The sequence below is a fragment of the Macaca nemestrina genome, chromosome 1, assembly GCF_043159975.1.
Source record: "Macaca nemestrina isolate mMacNem1 chromosome 1, mMacNem.hap1, whole genome shotgun sequence".
In the NCBI taxonomy this organism is placed as follows: domain Eukaryota; kingdom Metazoa; phylum Chordata; class Mammalia; order Primates; family Cercopithecidae; genus Macaca; species Macaca nemestrina.
Window position 1 is genome coordinate 214785682 of NC_092125.1, and position 17310 is coordinate 214802991.

At 48.3% G+C, this 17310-nt stretch overlaps 1 protein-coding gene across 3 annotated transcripts in view; it reads left to right on the forward strand.

Annotated features, from left to right (window-relative positions):
• Positions 1-17310, forward strand: part of LOC105483118 (ER membrane protein complex subunit 1) — a 29657-nt gene that overhangs the window by 2576 nt on the left and 9771 nt on the right. For 2 of the 3 annotated variants that reach the window (XM_071099425.1, XM_071099430.1), the window contains exons 3-17: positions 500-565; positions 808-901; positions 2081-2209; positions 4037-4163; positions 4730-4879; positions 5191-5358; positions 5876-5947; positions 6321-6383; positions 7036-7158; positions 7929-8025; positions 9904-10026; positions 12041-12240; positions 12404-12553; positions 13474-13635; positions 13945-14064. In XM_071099425.1, coding sequence (XP_070955526.1) covers positions 500-565; positions 808-901; positions 2081-2209; positions 4037-4163; positions 4730-4879; positions 5191-5358; positions 5876-5947; positions 6321-6383; positions 7036-7158; positions 7929-8025; positions 9904-10026; positions 12041-12240; positions 12404-12553; positions 13474-13635; positions 13945-14064 — 1844 coding nt within the window. The remainder of the gene's footprint in view (positions 1-499; positions 566-807; positions 902-2080; positions 2210-4036; positions 4164-4729; positions 4880-5190; positions 5359-5875; positions 5948-6320; positions 6384-7035; positions 7159-7928; positions 8026-9903; positions 10027-12040; positions 12241-12403; positions 12554-13473; positions 13636-13944; positions 14065-17310) is intronic. The other variant, XM_071099431.1, reaches the window with a different exon arrangement.

The following is a 17310-nucleotide window of genomic DNA, read 5'->3' on the forward strand; positions in this document are numbered from 1 at the left end:
TCTTGCTTGAGCCCGGCAGGTTGAGGCTACAGTGAGCTGTCATCATGCCAGTTCACTCCAACCTGCGCAGTAGAGCAAGAGCTTGTCTCAAAAAAAGATGCTGCTGCAGAAAACGCATTATTCTACTTTGCAGTAAACTCTTACATACCCTCACTTAATTACCTACACTGGCTGGGTGTTTTTAGGCACTAAAATAATGGAAATAGAATTTATGATCACTATTTTTCTTATGACTTGGATGGATTTTATTAATCTTATTGTTGTTTGTTTATGTTTGATGGGGTGGCAGTGGGGCCTGGACAGTAGTGGCTCCTCTTAACCCCTTCTACCTTCATTACCCCGTGAATGGTACTGGATCACTGCCAGTTAGCTATACTCCTTCACTCCCTCGAAATAAAGTTGGACATTGCAGTGCAAATGAAGAGCTCTTCATTTATCTCTCAGTCTTCTGGGTTGCCTCCTTCTGTTCATAGTAACATCTAACTTTCATGTCTCTCAGTGTGGCGCCATGTTGACAAGGGCACGGCAGAAGGGGCTGTGGATGCCATGCTGCTTCACGGACAGGGTAAGCAGAGTCCTTCTGTGTCTCCATTGTGTGGCCGGCTCCCTGTCCCATTCCTTGGCTCCGTCATCTGTACAGGATCTGGTAGGGAAAGGAGATGGGGGACTCCTGACAGTGAAGGACAGATACCTGTTTAACATGTATTTGCATCCTGAAATCAGAGGTGAGGCCATTGCTCACAGTGGGACCCTAGGAGGTGACAGAACAATTGGGAAATGACTTCACCATGATCTTTTCTTTTCCAGATGCAATCACTGTGTCCAGTGGAGGCCAAATCATGCGTTCCTGGGAGACTAACATCGGGGGCCTGAATTGGGAGATAACCTTGGACAGTGGCAGGTAGGGGAGAAACTGGATTCTATCTTGACTGAGTTAAAGGATTTATCAGAACACAGATCTGCACAGACAGCAAGTCTGGGCTTGTGGCTTTTTCCCAGGGACCACTGGAGAGCCAGCCATTGAGTCCCCATTGTGGATATGCTTGCTCGGCCAACATGTATTGCCATTGAGTGCCCGTTGTGGATATGCTTGCTCAGCCAACACGTATTGAGCACCTGTTAATGCAGAGTTTCCAGGTGCAGTGTTTGCGCTTGTGCTTGTATGCTATTCCTAATTTCACTGTGATTTGTGAGTTTTGCAATGTTCCAGATAAAAGAACATAATATAAAACTTCCAATGTTTAGTTTTGTTTAAAGAATAACTTGACCTATTGTTACATCTTTGCTCTAGTTATTTATTTTTATTTATTAAGTTTTTTGAGACATAGTTTCACTCTGTCGCCCAGGCTGGAGTGCAGTGGTACGATCTTGGCTCGCTGCAACCGTCGCCTCCCACGTTCAAGCAATTCTCATGCCTCAGCCTCTCCAGTAGCTGGGATTACAGGCATGTGGACTGTGCCTGGCTAATTTTTGTATTGTTAGTAGAGATAGGGTTTCACCATGTTGGCCAGGCTAGTTTCGAATTCCTGGCCTCGTGATCCTCCCGCCTCAGCCTCTCAAAGTGTTGGGATTACAGGTGTGAGCCACCGCGCCCGGCCCCTAAAGTTGTTCAAATGATAGGATCATTTGTATTAGCTTATATATCTTCTGATAGTAATTCATTTGGTAAACGCGTGGTGAGCCCCAGGCGATGGGAACACACGGGACTGTGAGACAGCTGCTGTCATCGAGGATTCCGCTGTCCATTGGGAGGCAGGCAGGTAGCACAGTAATGACAGCACTGTCTGATGGGTATGTGGCAGAGGGTAGGTCCAGTTGCTGTGAAGTCCTAGGGGAAGGAGGGAACAGCCCTTAGGAGAAGTAGATGGTTTCAGGGAAGCAAGCAGTGTGACCACATGGTTGCGAGTGCAGAATCTCAAGTTGGCTAACAAGAGGCAGAGCCAGGATTAGGATTCGGCTGTGTTTGACCCCAAAGCCTGTTTCCTTACCCACCAAGCAACAGTGAGTACTGTTCTGGACTGTCTCTCCCAGCCTGAGGCTCTGCAGGTGTGGGCTGCTCTCAACCTGTACTTGTGCTCAGTTTCCAGGCACTTGGGCTGGTTGGCCTGCAGGAGTCTGTGAGGTACATCGCAGTCCTGAAGAAGACGACGCTTGCCCTCCATCACCTCTCCAGTGGGCACCTCAAGTGGGTGGAACATCTCCCAGAAAGGTAAGGCCGCCTGTGTACAGGCAACAGCTGCCTCGTCCTACTCTACGAGCTCCTCTTTCTCCTTGAGGGACCCAAAGCATTTGCTTTAACCCAGGCCTGTCTCTTGTTAGTATTGCATGGAGTGTGTTGCACTCACAAGATCTTGAAGGCTGTAAGTATGAGTGAGACTCCAGAGTATGCCTGGAGTTTCCTTTGCACTGAGGAGAACACTCTCAAACTGGGGCGCTAGGGCGAGCCATGCTACGGGAGCCACTCACTCGCTCGTGGTTATGGTACTTTGTGCCTTCTGACTTCTAGTTCAAGTACCAGTTCTGACTGAGCCTTTCATTCATATTAAGAGTTAGAACAACTCAGGCCAGGCGTGGTGGCTCAAGCCTGTAATCCCAGCACTTTGGGAGGCCAAGACGGGCGGATCACGAGGTCAGGAGATCGAGACCATCCTGGCTAACATGGTGAAACGCCGTCTCTACTAAAACATACAAAAAACTAGCCGGGCGGGGTGGCAGGCGCCTGTAGTCCCAGCTACGCGGGAGGCTGAGCCAGGAGAATGGCGTGAACCTGGGAGGCGGAGCTTGCAGTGAGCTGAGATCCGGCCACTGCACTCTAGCCTGGGTGAAAAGCAAGACTCCGTCTCAAAAAAAAAAAAAAAAAAGAGTTAGAACAACTCAAGAAGAGCCCAGGGTAGGCTGAGTGAGTATGAAATGGTTTCTCGAGCTCCTGCTGGTAGAAAGCATTGAAATTGGGAAGGAACAGGAGGGAGGGAGGGAACAAGAGAAAAGGATCTACTTAGACACCCTGTGGCCATTTTCAAAGTTTAGAGCAGGACTCAAAACTTCAAATTCTTGCCTGGCACGGTGTCTCACACCTGTAATCCCAGCACTTTGGGAGCCTGAGTTGGGTGGATCACTTGAGCTTGGGAGTTTGAGACCAGCCTGGGCAACCCCATCTCTACAAAAAATACAAAAAATTAGCCAGGCATGGTGGTGCATGCTTGTGATCCCAGCTACTTGGGAGGCTGAGGTGGGAGGATCACCTGAGCCTCGGGAGGTAGAGGCTGCAGTGAGCCGTGATCGCACCACTGCACTCCAGCCTGGATGACAGAGTGAGACACTGTCTGAAAAAACACAACAAAGAAAATGCTATGAGGTGGGTTATGAAATATCCATGAGCAACACTGACTGGATGGGAGCTGCAGAGCGCCTGGCCTGCCTGGAGGGGGCAGCCTTACCCACCTGATTGGCACTCTGTATTTAGGCTTAGCGTTGTCACGTCTTCTAACTGTAGGAAAACTTAGAAATCTGATTGTGGGCCGGGCGCGGTGGCTCGAGCCTGTAATCCCAGCACTTTGGGAGGCCGAGACGGGCGGATCACAAGGTCAGGAGATCGAGACCAGCCTGGCTAATACGGTGAAACCCCGTCTCTACTAAAAAATACAAAAAACTAGCCGGGTGAGGTGGCGGGCGCCTGTAGTCCCAGCTACTCGGGAGGCTGAGGCAGGAGAATGGCGTAGACCCAGGAGGCGGAGCTTGCAGTGAGCTGAGATGCGGCCACTGCACTCCAGCCTGGGCGACAGAGCAAGACTCCATCTCAAAAAAAAAAAAAAAAAAAAAAAAAAAGAGAAATCTGATTGTGAAGTATAATCTCTTCTAAATGTTGACAAGTAATTCAAATTAAGAACAACAACAAAAACCCCCAAACTGTATGAGCCAAACAAAACCTATTTGGGAATTACTAGTTTGTGACATCTGGCTGAGGCCTGGCAGCCCCTGAGAATAATCCTGTCCTGGGTTTAAAGCTGACGCTCCCGTTTCTTCTTCCCTCTCTTAGTGACAGCATCCACTACCAGATGGTGTATTCTTACGGCTCTGGGGTGGTGTGGGCCCTCGGAGTTGTTCCTTTCAGCCATGTGAACATTGTCAAGTTTAATGTGGAAGATGGAGAGATTGTTCAGCAGGTATGGGAGGGTGACAGAAGCCTGTGAATAAGGTGGGGTTGTGGGGGGACTCAATAGATTTCTTTGTACTGGGGAACAGGGAACTTGGCTGGGCAGATGCAAAAGCTACTTATGCTCCCTCATTGTGGTCACTTGCCAGCTGCCTTCTCATTAGGCCTCTATTTAAAGTACTCATATTTGCATGTGTTATCTTCTGGGGTGGCTAAAAAATTACATAGATCTAGTCCCTGCCTGTAAGTATCTTAACAGTGCTGTGAAATCACAGTAGGACACCACATATGACAAATATAGTAAAGAAGTGCAGATCTGAAGTGTCAGGTATTTAAAATTATCGGGTGTATTTTTCCAGTGACCAGAAAATCCTCTTATTTTTTCCACCTTTGGAGGCTCTCAGGAGGTTGGAGGGTGGGGTTTCAGGGGACAGGAAGAATTCCTATGGAACCAACCGTGAAGAACCTTTGAACTTAGGACCCCCAGTGGGATGCTGGCAGCAATACTGCTGTTGGGCTGAGAGGGAAATGTAAAAATCTTTCACGAGCTTCCTGTTAATGATGACTTTTCTGTAGGTCAGGGTTTCAACTCCATGGCTGCAGCACCTGTCCGGAGCCTGTGGCGTGGTGGATGAGGCTGTCCTGGTGTGTCCTGACCCGAGCTCACGTTCCCTCCAAACTTTGGCTCTGGAGACGGAATGGGAGCTGAGACAGATCCCGCTGCAGGTGAGAGGCTGCCACTGCTGCTTCTGGCCTGAGGCATTTCCTGCGGGGAGTAGAAAGTTTGGCATGATTCCCCCAGAGGGTCTTTCTCCCAGACTCTTCCTGAGCAGTGGAAGCCATTCAGGCCTCTGGCTGAACTGGCATAAGGGGAAATCGGCCACTTTCTCCTTTGGGGAATTTGAACTGGAGCATTTGAAGCCACCTGCCGTGGCCCAGTTACTTCCTCTGGTAAAGTAGGGCAGAGGGTGTGAGCCTCGGATGGGTCAGGGACTCGTCAGCTGTCAGCTGTAATCCTCCTCCTTCTTGCCTTCCAGTCTCTCGACTTAGAATTTGGAAGTGGATTCCAACCCCGGGTCCTGCCCACCCAGCCCAACCCAGTGGACGCTTCCCGGGCCCAGTTCTTCCTGCACTTGTCCCCAAGCCACTATGCTCTGCTGCAGTACCATTACGGCACCCTGAGTTTGCTTAAAAACTTCCCACAGGTAACTGCAGGCAACACGGTTTGCTAGGATTCAGGACATCTCTCCAAGACATGGATGTTACAAGGCAGTGCTTTTGAATCTGGAAACATTTGCTCTTAGGCCCAAGACTGATGACACCTTCCCTTAAATGGTTTGAGAGGGGGTAGGTAGCCTTGCAGTAGAAATGGTATATTTCCTCCTGAGTATTACAAAGGATCTTTAGAGCAAAACCAGTGCCTTCCTTAGTCCAAAGGAAATATGGGGACATAAATGAGAGCTTCCCCGTAGATAGTAAGAGCAAGCAGCATGGGACTTAAGATTGACGTGTGCCTGCGTTGGAGGTAGGGGAGAGTTCTGTTTTCAGCTGTAGATGCAACTGGGGCCTCGCTCTGCTCTTAAATGCCTGACCATTCTGCTCCAAAGTGGGGAGCACTTTCAACTCTTAAGGCCAAGGGCCTTCCCTGGAGAGGTGACCCTCTGTAAGGCAGCTGGCTAGTACTGGTCCCACTTAGGAGCTGATGCCTTGCTTTTCCCCCAGACTGCCCTAGTGAGCTTTGCCACCACTGGGGAGAAGACGGTGGCTGCAGTCATGGCCTGTCGGAATGAAGTGGTGAGTATTGAGAACAACAGTCAGCACTTGGGGTTTTCCTTCCTGGTCTCTGCCAGGAACCCTGAAAATCAGAAGTCTGGGCACATTGGCCTGGTCAGTTTGAACCCAGGGGGCAGGAGGCTGTTGAGAAGTGAGGTCTTGCCTCACCTATAGAGCTTTCTGTACACCCCATTTCTCCCCAGGAACGAGACCCTAATGTGATGACCTTACTTTCATATGGGGCTATTAAGGGTTGAATAGACTTTGTGGGCAGGGGTGAGAAATGAGCTTTGCCTTCTCCCAAGTGCTAAGAAGATAAAAACAAAAGCTTCATTTCAGTGACTGGGAAGTGACCCTTTGGCTGAATTTTCTCCTGTCCTTCTCTTTCTCATAGCAGAAACCTAGCAATTCTGAAGATGGGTCAATGGGGAGCTTTCCGGAGAAGTCTAGTTCAAAGGTAGGGTGTGGCATTGGGCAGTATGCCAGACTGAGAGACGCAGGAGGCCACCAAAGAGAGTTGGGGGCACAGCTTTGGTTAGGAGCAGGTCTTAGAGTTCCCAGCTTCAAATGGGGTTTCCTAAGTACTGTAAATTAAATGATGTTTCTCTTAATCTCATTTTACTGGGTTATTAGGAGGTAGAATGCCTAGAGTCTGTTCCTAGCCACTTTCTCCTCTGGGCCTCAGCGTCCCCATTTTTTTGGGGATCCCGGCTGGCACAGTTGAGTAGTAATCTGTGCAGTTACCCTGAAGCGGAGGCGTCAGCCCCTGGCTGGAGGCATAGGTTCCTGCTGTGGCTTCCATCTAAGCGTTTCCCTGCCTCCTGTCTTGCTCAGTCTTACTTTGCTCAGCCCTACCTCTCTTTCAGAAGTCTGCTACTCTGTACTGGCTTCCAAGACAAGTATGGTAGTTGTAATTTCATTTATTTACTCAGGCACCTTATTTCTGCCTTAGGATTTGGCTTGCTTTCTCTTTTATTTTCCTTTGCATATACTTCCCCTTCTGGCCTGGCTCCTTCTCTAGGGTATTTGCCCCCAATCCTTGGACTTCCTTTGGTGGGCTTTGCTTTCGGGGGATGCCTCTAGTTGACCCGTGCTGTCTGTACCCCTAGGACTCTCTGGCTTGCTTCAATCAGACCTACACCATTAACCTGTATCTCGTGGAGACAGGTCGGCGGCTGCTGGACACCACAATTACATTTAGCCTGGAACAGAGCGGCACTCGGCCTGAGCGGGTGAGGCAGAGCCTTTCTCTGCAGACTGTCCTGTGGGCTTCTCAGCACGTGCCTTCCTTTCCTCAGGGCCAGGTCTTAGCCATGGGGCTTGGATTAGGCTCTCTGAACATGTGTTCTAATGCTCTCTGAGCCACTGACTTGTTGGAAATCACAGTAAAGGCAGGTATTATTTATGCCAGCTCGTCATTGTGTACCAGGCACTGTTTTAAGCTTTTAACTTACACATTAATTAATTTAATCCTCCGAACACTCCCGTGAAGCGATTGTTCCTGACCTGGTTTTAAAATGATTCTGTGGCGAGTACCACAGCCAGAGTCACGGAGCCAGGAAGAGGTGTTGCTGGGGTTCAGATTCAGGTCTAACCTCCCACAGCCTGGACTCATCACTACCCAGTATTGCCTCTGTGTACATTTGGTTATTTTCCTCAGCTGCTTGGGCTGTGGCTTCTTTGTTTCTAAAGCAGAAAGTCTAATCCTGGCCTCCTGCTCACTTTGTGGGGTGTGATTAGAACATGGATGAATGGCGTGGTACCCGTGCAGTACTCATGTTCCTCCATAGAAAGATCTGGGAGACCCCAGCATCATTGTGTTGGCCCCTAAGAATATGTATCACTTACTGGCATCCAGATAATAGCTACATTGTTTAGATATCAAATAATGCCATGGCTTGGGCCTCTGTTAAGTCCTAATGCTTTGACTTCTGGGGTCTGGGGCTCTCAGAGGCATTTGGATCCTCACTGACTACACTGGTCTTGACTGTGTGGCTTATAGCTGTATATCCAGGTGTTCTTGAAGAAGGATGACTCAGTGGGCTACCGGGCTTTGGTGCAGACGGAGGATCATCTGCTACTTTTCCTGCAGCAGTTGGGTAAGTAGACCTCATTCAACCCATTTTTTTATTTCCCCAGGCCTTCCGATGTGTTGCAGTCAGACTGTTTTTTGGGAGGCTGCAGGTTTCTGGAAGAGATTCAAGTGGAGTGTGCCCCGAGCGTTTTGTTCACAGCCAAATGTCACCTGCTTTTTTTTTAAAAATTTTTAAAATTTGAGATAGAGTCTTGATCTCTTGCCCAGGCTGGAGTGCAGTGGCATGATCTTAGCCCACTGCAATCTCCACCTTTCGGATTCAAGCAGTTCTCCTGCCTCAGCCTCCCGAGTAGCTGGGATTACAGGCACGCGCCACCATGACCAGCTAATTTTTGTATTTTCAGTAGAGACAGGCTTTTGCCATGTTGGCCAGGCTGGTCTCGAATTCCTGAGCTCAAGTGATCCGCCTGCCTCAGCCTCCCAAAGTGCTGGGATTACAGGTGTGAGCCACCGTGCCTGGCCTGTCACCTGCTTTTTTTTTTTGAGACGGAGTTTTGCTCTTGTGGCTCAGGCTCGAGTACAGTGGCGTGATCTTAGCTCACTGCAACCTCTGGCTTCCAGGTTTAAGTGATTCTCCTGCCTGAGCCTCCCAAGTAGCTGGGATTACAGGCATGCACCACCACGCCCGGCTAATTTTGTATTTTTAGTAGAGATGGGGTTGCACCATGTTTGTCAGGCTGGTCTCAAACTCCTGACCTCAGGTGATCCACCTGCCTCGGCCTCCCAAAGTGCTGGGATTATAGGCATGAGCCACCGTGCCTGGCTCTTTTTTTATTTTTTGAGACAGTTTTGCTCTTGTTGCCCAGACTGGAGTGGAATGGTGTAATCTCAGCTCTGTGCAACTTCTGCATCCTGGTTCAAGTGATTCTTCTGTCTCAGTCTCCCGAGTAACTGGGATTACAGGCATGTGCCACCACACCTGGCTAATTTTGTATTTTTTAGTAAGAGACAGGGTTTCACCACGTTGGTCCAGGCTGATCTTGAGCTCCTAACCTCAGGTGATCTGCCCGTTTTGGCCTCCCAAAGTGCTGGGATTACAGGTGTGAGCCACCATGCCCGGCCTTTGTCACCTGCTTTTGAAGAATAACTTGGCCTTCTTGGTGGGATACGTAACTTTCCTCCCTTGACCTATTGATTCCAGCCCCTTGCTCTGCCATTTATCCTTTTATGCAAGAGCTTGTAGTAATCCCTGAGTCAGCAAGAAGAGTCTCTTTAGAACATCTGGGAGGCAGCCTTAGTTTTTTTTTTTTTGAGACAAGGTCTCACTGTTGCCCAGTCTGGAGTGCAGTGGCGCGATCATGGCCTCACTGCAGCCTCAATCTCCCGAGATCAAGTGATCTTCCCACCTCAGCCTCCCAAGTAGCTGTGACTACAGGCGCTTGCCACCATGCCTGGCTAATTTTTTGATTTATTTATTTATTTATTTATTTTTTGAGATGGAGTCTCGCTCTGTTGCCCAGGCTGGAGTGCAGTGGCGTGATCTCGGCTCACTGCAAGCTCCACTTCCTGGGTTCACACCATTCTCCTGCCTCAGCCTCCTGAGTAGGTGGGACTACAGGTGCCCACCACCACGCCCAGCTAACTTTTTATATTTTTAGTAGAGATGGGGTTTCCCCATGTTAGCCAGGATGGTCTCGATCTCCTGACCTTGTGATTTGCCTCCCTCGGCCTCCCAAAGTGCTGGGATTATAGGCGTGAGCCACCTTGTCTGGCCCTGATATTTATTTTTTGTTGAGATAAGGTTTTGCCCTGTTGTCCAGGCTGATCTCAAATTCCTGGGCTCAAGAGATTCGCCCACCTTGGCCTCCCAGAGTGCTGGGATTACAGGCATGAGCCACCGTGCCCAGCTCCAGGCTTAGCTTTGTAAAAATGTTTCCTGTAGCAGGGAAGGTGGTACTGTGGAGCCGTGAGGAGTCCCTGGCAGAAGTGGTGTGCCTAGAGATGGTGGACCTCCCCCTGACTGGGGCACAGGCCGAACTGGAAGGAGAATTTGGCAAAAAGGCAGGTATGAACCTAAGAGGTTGGAGCTGCAGAGTTGCTGGAGGGGTCAGTCTGGAAATGACCACAAGAGATACCGTGTCATGCATCTCCGGCTTCCTGGGCTTGGCAGATTGCTAGTCTTTTCTGAACGAGCTCTGTGATGAGGTTCCAGTGCATTTGTGGCCATATGGTTTATGAAACCGTTCATTTCTGTGAAAGAATGAACTGAATCCTTCTGGGGAAAGCTAGGGAAAAATCCCTCTAGAGAAAGCTGAGGGAAAAAAGTCTTTTTTTTTCCTTTTTTTCTTTTTTTGAGACAGAGTCTTGCTCTGTCACCCAGGCTGGAGTGCAGTGGCGCAGTCTTGGCTCACTGCCATCTCCGTCTCCCGGGTTTAAGCAGTTCTCCTGCCACAGCCTCCTAAGTAGCTGGGTTTACAGGCGTGTGCCACCACGCCCAGTTAATTTTTGTATTTTTAGTAGAGACAGGGTTTCACCATGTTGGTCAGGCTGGTCTTGAACTCCTGACCTCATGATCTGCCCGCGTTGGCCTCCCAAAGTGTTGGGATTACAGGCGTGAGCCACTGCGCCTGGTGGGGAATAAAGTCATAACTTGGTATAGTAATAGCTACCATTGCCTGTGTACTAAAAATTTACCAGGCACTGTATACTCATTGTCCCTAAAGCAGCAGCCACATCTGTCTGGAGACACGATTGGGTTGATCTGGGTATTGCGGAAATAGCCCAGTGCCCTCTAAAGCTGGCCATGGTCCCAACTGCCAGGATGAACTTGATTCACTCTGCTCTGATTCAGTCCTGCCCCCCGCCCTCTCTCTTCTGTCCATTCATCCAGCTCTCCAACGGATAGCTATTGAGGGCCTGCTGTGGACCAGGCACTCTGCTAGGCAATGCACATTTTCTTAAGCTGAGGATTAATTTGACTTTACTGTTTATTTCTGCTGCCTGGATCCAGCGATTCAAGGTAAAACCTGCTTCTTGCTGCCTTGTTGCTCATTGCCTGCTCACATGGCTAGCTTTTGGTTAATTGTTTTTCTTCCTAGCTTGGACCAATGAGGTACATCCTTGGTGGCGGGGTGTGTGTGTGTGTGTGTGTGTGTGTGTGTGTGTTGACTGCCATGCTTGTGACTTGTCCTGTTGCTTCTCACTTCTCTTCCTTGAGCAGAGGTGGGTGGAAAATAAGATAAGCAGAGGTTCTGCTCCTTTTTTAGTAAGTGCTTACCATGTACCAGGCACCACACTAAATCCTTGATGTACATCGTATGATGTAATTTTCCAACAATCCAGTGGGTTACATGCCACTTTACAGATGAGGAACCGGAGGCAAAAAGGTGAAGTACCTTTCTCAAGGTTGCCCCATAGTGAGTGGTGAAGCTGGGATCTTAATTTGGGCCTGGCAGATTCCAGAGACCATGCTCTTTACCTTGCTTCCTTGCATCTGTTTCCAAATCTGTGGTCTCCAATGAGGAGATCTGGAGGGCAGTGGCTTCACTGACAGAATCAGGGAAAGAGTGAATGATGGTCCTGGGAACTCGTTGCAAATATGTCTGTTGGGTGCAGGTTAAACAGTTGACAAAGTAGGAATGAATCAGTGGGAGATGGAAGTACCTGCTCATGATACACATTCATTGACCTGCACCCTCCACCCCCACACTCATACCTCTTCTGGCTTTGTCATGGCACCCAGAAACCTTCCTCTGGCATCTTGGATGTGGGGCTGTGGTGGAGACATTCACAGCATGTCTGCCTCCTGCATGCCTGATCCCTGACCTCCTAGTCTATTCCAAGATTCCAGCTGGGTTTAGTTGTAAGAGCCAGTTAAGTAGTTTTTGGAAGCTCCTGCATGAGCCTTACCTGAGTGTGAGACTATTGGCATCAGATATAGGACTGCCCTTTGGGCTTGTGGCCTAGAGTGTGGACTTTACCACTCCATAGGAGACGCAGAGATCTCTCATTAGGAAAGCATGTACCTCCTTCTGGACCCCTAGTCTGATGTAGAGTGTGTTACTTTTCCTTTACACCAGATGGCTTGCTGGGGATGTTCCTGAAACGCCTCTCCTCTCAGCTTATCCTGCTGCAAGCATGGACTTCCCACCTCTGGAAAATGTTTTACGATGCTCGGAAGCCCCGAAGTCAGATTAAGAATGAGATCAACATTGACACCCTGGCCAGAGATGAATTCAACCTCCAGAAGATGATGGTGATGGTAACAGCCTCAGGCAAGGTGCGTGTGGTTTAAGACTCCAGTTACTGAACCTTTTCAAGTTCTGAGGGTGAGGAACAAAAAGCCTTTGGTGGGGGATGACACTGGTTCTAGTTTTCAAGGACAGACTCAGTTCTTTGGTTTCTCTTTCTAGTAGTGAGCCAAGTATTTGTTTATCTTGCAGCTTTTTGGCATTGAGAGCAGCTCTGGCACCATCCTGTGGAAACAGTATCTACCCAACGTCAAGCCAGACTCCTCCTTTAAACTGATGGTTCAGAGAACTACTGCTCATTTCCCCCACCCCCCCCAGTGTACCCTGCTGGTGAAGGACAAGGTGCGGCATCCAGCTCTAACTTGAGCCAGACTCAGAGTGGCTTTTTTTGCTATTTTGTAACTTAAATTGCTCCTAGGCCCTTGGAATTATGTGAGTTAATGAGGCACATTCAGGAGTTAGAACTCTTGTTTCTTCTAGTTTCATGCCTGGGTGGAGGAACCAGCCAGCACTGATGTGGAATTGTTTAGAAAGTGGGTGTGACTTCACCAGCTACATAGGGAGCCAGCTCTCCTCTTTTCTAAACATTGGCTGTTAGTAGCTGAGTGGCTATTTTCTCTCTTTGAGGAAGAGCAGGATATTTTTGTGTCTTCCCAGAATTAGAATGGATTTTTGTGTATTCATTCTAGCACAGAAGGTGGGCTTGGTAGACATTTTCTTGGAATGGCTGCCTGGTGCGATTTTGGCTCACTGCAGCCTCCACTTCCCAGTTTCAAGCGATTCTTGTGCCTCAGCCTCCCAGGTAGCTGGGATTACAGGTGCATGCCATCATGCCTGGCTGATTTTTGTATATTTAGTAGAGACGGGGTCTCACCATTCTCTACAAAAAATAAAAACAGAATTAGCCACATGTGGTGGTTTGTGCCTGTAGTCCCAGCTACTTGGGAGGCTGAGGTGGGAGGATCGCTTGAACCTAGGAGGTAGAGGTTGCAGTGAGCCTTGATCATGCCACTGCACTTCCAGCATGGGTGACAGAGTGAGACCCTGTCTCAAAAAAGAACTGGCAGAGACAGTTTGACTTTTTCCTTTGTGACGTTAGCCTAGGGGACTATTCACCTACAGCCAAGAACTTATTTTCCACAAAGAGCGCAAAGACTAGGGAACCCCCACAGTTGCTGAGCTGGAGTCCCAGCTCTTCAGGTCTATCCCTAGGATTTGCAGTCTTTTCTTGTTGGTGGAGCCTGACAGTTTGCTCATTTTAGGAGTCGGGAATGAGTTCTCTGTATGTCTTCAATCCCATTTTTGGGAAGTGGAGTCAGGTGGCTCCCCCAGTGCTGAAGCGCCCCATCTTGCAGTCCTTGCTTCTCCCAGTCATGGATCAAGACTACGCCAAGGTGTTGCTGTTGATAGATGATGAATACAAGGTACTGTATTCAGAGGGGATGGAGAACATGCTAGTGGAGTCGGGTTTGGGGCCAAGTGGTCAAACACAGCAGCCCAGAGATGGAGTGCTCTCTGTACCCAGCACGTGTTTGGGCTCTAAGGCCATCCTGAAGAGAAATGATGGCTGTGTCTGCATTTGTGAAAACTCAGGTTCTTAACAGAACTGAATGTAAACCCTAAACTGAGTTCACTAGACTTGAATTCTTTTAAGATTTGCTGTTTTATTCTTAAGGCTCTCTTTGATGGGGAAGTTTCCTAACTCTTTCCTTGGGCTCTCTGGGTTTTTCAAGGTCACAGCTTTTCCAGCCACTCGGAATGTCTTGCGACAGCTACACGAGCTTGCCCCTTCCATTTTCTTCTATTTGGTGGATGCGGAGCAGGGACGGCTATGTGGATATCGGCTTCGAAAGGTGGGAAGGCGTGTCCTGGCATGACCCTTTGTGGATGAGATGCAGGTGTTTCCTGGCCATTTGGCTAAGAAGTGAATTATGCTACTCATTCTACTATAAACTTAGATTAGCGTAATCCTGATGTCTGATACAAAGTCAATCATTTGTTCATGTTTGTTGGGCAGCTACTACATGGCAGGTATGGTTCTAGGTGCTGTGGACAGAGTGGTGCACAGTAGACCAAATCTCTGCCCTTGGAGCTTTCATTCCACATTCTTTTTCTTTTTTTTTGAGACGGAGTCTCGCACTGTCGCCTGGGTTGGAGTGCAGTGGCGCGATCTCGGCTCACTGCAACCTCCACCTCCTGGGTTCAAGCGATTTTCCTGCCTCAGCCACCCAAGTAGGTGGGATTACAGGCATGCGCCACCACGCCCGGCTAATTTTTTCTATTTTTAGTAGAGACAGGGCTTCACTGTGTTGGCCAGGATGGTCTCAAACTCCTGACCTTGTGATCCACCTGCCTCGGCCTCCCAAAGTGCTGGGATTACAGGCGTGAGCCACTGCACCTGGCCACATTCTTTTTCTGTAGCAGAGAGATGGGACTTTTTTTCCATTCTTGGGAAAGTAGAAGGTAGGAATGTGGGTTGAGTAATAAGTTGTACTTTTATATGAAGATGATGTTGACCAACTCATGATAGAATGTGTGCTTTGAATTTTATTTCTAGAAAGGGGGTCAGTTTGCTTTAATCCTCACATACTTGAGACCAACTCTTGTAAACAGTGATACAAGCTGGCTCTGAAGTCCAGCTCTGAAGTTCATGAGGGGCTGGCATGGCCTTGTTAGCAGGACTGTTTGGAGAAGCACTCTGTGTTGTGCATTCACAAACAGCTCTCCCATCCTGTCCTGTAAGGCCTTTTGAGAGGCGTAGAATTTAAGAGCTTAGACCCAATTTGCTGGATTTGAAGCCTAGGTTTGTCACTTACTAACTTTGTGACCTTGGACTCTGGCCTTCTGTTTTCTTAGCTGTAAAATAAGGTGATAAATACCTGTCTCAAAAGATTGTTGTGAGAATTCAACATATAAATCACATAAAACTGCCTGGCACATGGTAAATGCCATCTGAGTTGGAGACGCTGTTGTTTTGAAAATGCAGTGCCCTTTTGTGATATTTGTAACAGCTAACCTTAGCATAAACGGCACTGGAAATGGTCTGCCCAGAAGACACATCCTTTACCCTTGTGAATGAAAAAAAAAAAAATCATCCTTTTGAGTTAATAAAATGAGGACCTTGAAAGAGACAGTTTCGTAGATTCAGGGGAGTGAACTGGAGTGTGGGTGTCATGAATCCAGAGTCTTGAGGACATCATCTGAGTGAACAGTGACAAAGGAAGACAAAGGGGGCAGAGCTGTCTGTGGGAAGTGAGCCAGGTGTGCGCACGAGTCCTGGACCACAAGGGAGTGTACTGCCTTTGCCCTCACTTGGTGACCTTCCTCTCTGGGGATGTTTTAGTGAGTTCTCATGTTTTCAAAGAAGGTTGTGGCAATGAAGTCTTATTATTAATAACTTTTATTATTTTAAAAATTTAGGTAATACATGAGTATATTCTCATTGTAAAAGAGTCTATTGATACAGAGAGGTGAACAAGCAAAATGTGAACAGACTCTTGTAGCCCCATTTCCAGCAGTCTTCCCTTCCCCAGGTGGAAAGCCTGTCAGCAGTTTGCTGTGCCTCTTTCCACTGTCCTTGTGTATTTATGATTCCATATCAACAGCTGTGTGGACACACATGTGCGGCTCATACTTTTTTTTTTTTTTTTTGAGACAGAGTCTCGCTCTGTCACCCAGACTACAGTGCAGGGGCGTGATCTCAGCTCACTGCAACCTCTGCCTCCTGGGTTCAAGCGATTCTCCTGCTTCAGCTTCCCAAGACTACAGGTGCACGCCACCACGCCCGGCTAATTTTTGTATTTTCGGTAGAGATGGGGTTTCACCATGTTGGCCAGGCTGGTCTCAAACTCCTGACCTCAAGTGATCCTCCCGCCTTGGCCTCCGAAAGTGCTGGGATTACAGGTGTAAGCCACTGCCCCCGGCCTGTTTTTTTTTTTTCTTACCCACATGGAATTGACCTATATTTATTCTTATGAAATTTGCTTTTTTCATTTAATGGGTTTTCTACCTCATTGTTTTGTCAAATTCAGTTTTTTATTACAGAAAAATATTGACAAAAGTGCAAAATCATGAGGTATGGCTCAGTGAACCCTCACCAAGGGAATACACTTGTGTGCCTGGTAATCACATCCGGAAACAGAACACCACCAGCTCCTAGAAGGCCCTTTTGCCCTTTGCCAGTAACTACTTCCTGTCTCCACGCCCAAGTGCTCTGCATAATTCCATAGGATGGATGTGTAATAATATATTTAACCATGAGTGTTTATTGGTTGGTTTCCTATGACCATAAAGAATCATACACGAAATGTTTTGAGGTCCCTGTTAGCTTAGACATTCACTGCTGGCCCTAGTATACGGGCATCTTGGAGTTTAGTAATAAATGGTAAATTTTCCTTGCGTATTTCCTACTCAGATAAATAACGGGATACTACTGAGCATTCGCCTCCTTTTCTACTGGCTTTATTATCTATCTTTTTTTTTTTTTTTTTTTGAGCCAGAGTTGCCCAGGCTGGAGTGCAATGGCCGTAGTCTTGGCTCACTGCAACCTCCACCTGCTAGGTTCAAGCAATTCTCCTGCCTCAGCCTCCTGAGTAGCTGGGATTACAGGCATGCGCCACCATGCCTGGCTAATTTTTTATTTTTAGTGGAGATGGGGTTTCTCCACGTTGGTCAGGCTGGTCTCAAACACCCGACCTCAGGTGATCCACCTGCCTCGGCCTCCCAAAGTGCTGGGATTACAGGTGTGACCCACTGTACCTGGTCTATTATCTATCTTAATCAAACCGAGAGTTCTGAAATTTCTTCATAAACTAGATCTCTATTGCCATTTTTCTAGTTTGTTTTATTTTTGAGTCTTGCTCTGTCACCCAGGCTGGAGTGCAGTGGCGTGATCTCAGCTCACTGCAGCCTCTGCCTCAGCCTCCTGAGTGGCCAGGATTATAGGTGCCCACCACCACATCCGGCTAATTTTTTGTAAGTTTAGCAGAGATGGGGTTTGGCTTTCTTGGCCAGGCTGGTCTTGAAATCCTGACCTCAAGTGATCTGCCCACCTTGGCCTCCTAAGTGTGGGGATTACAAGTATGAGCCACTGCTCCTGG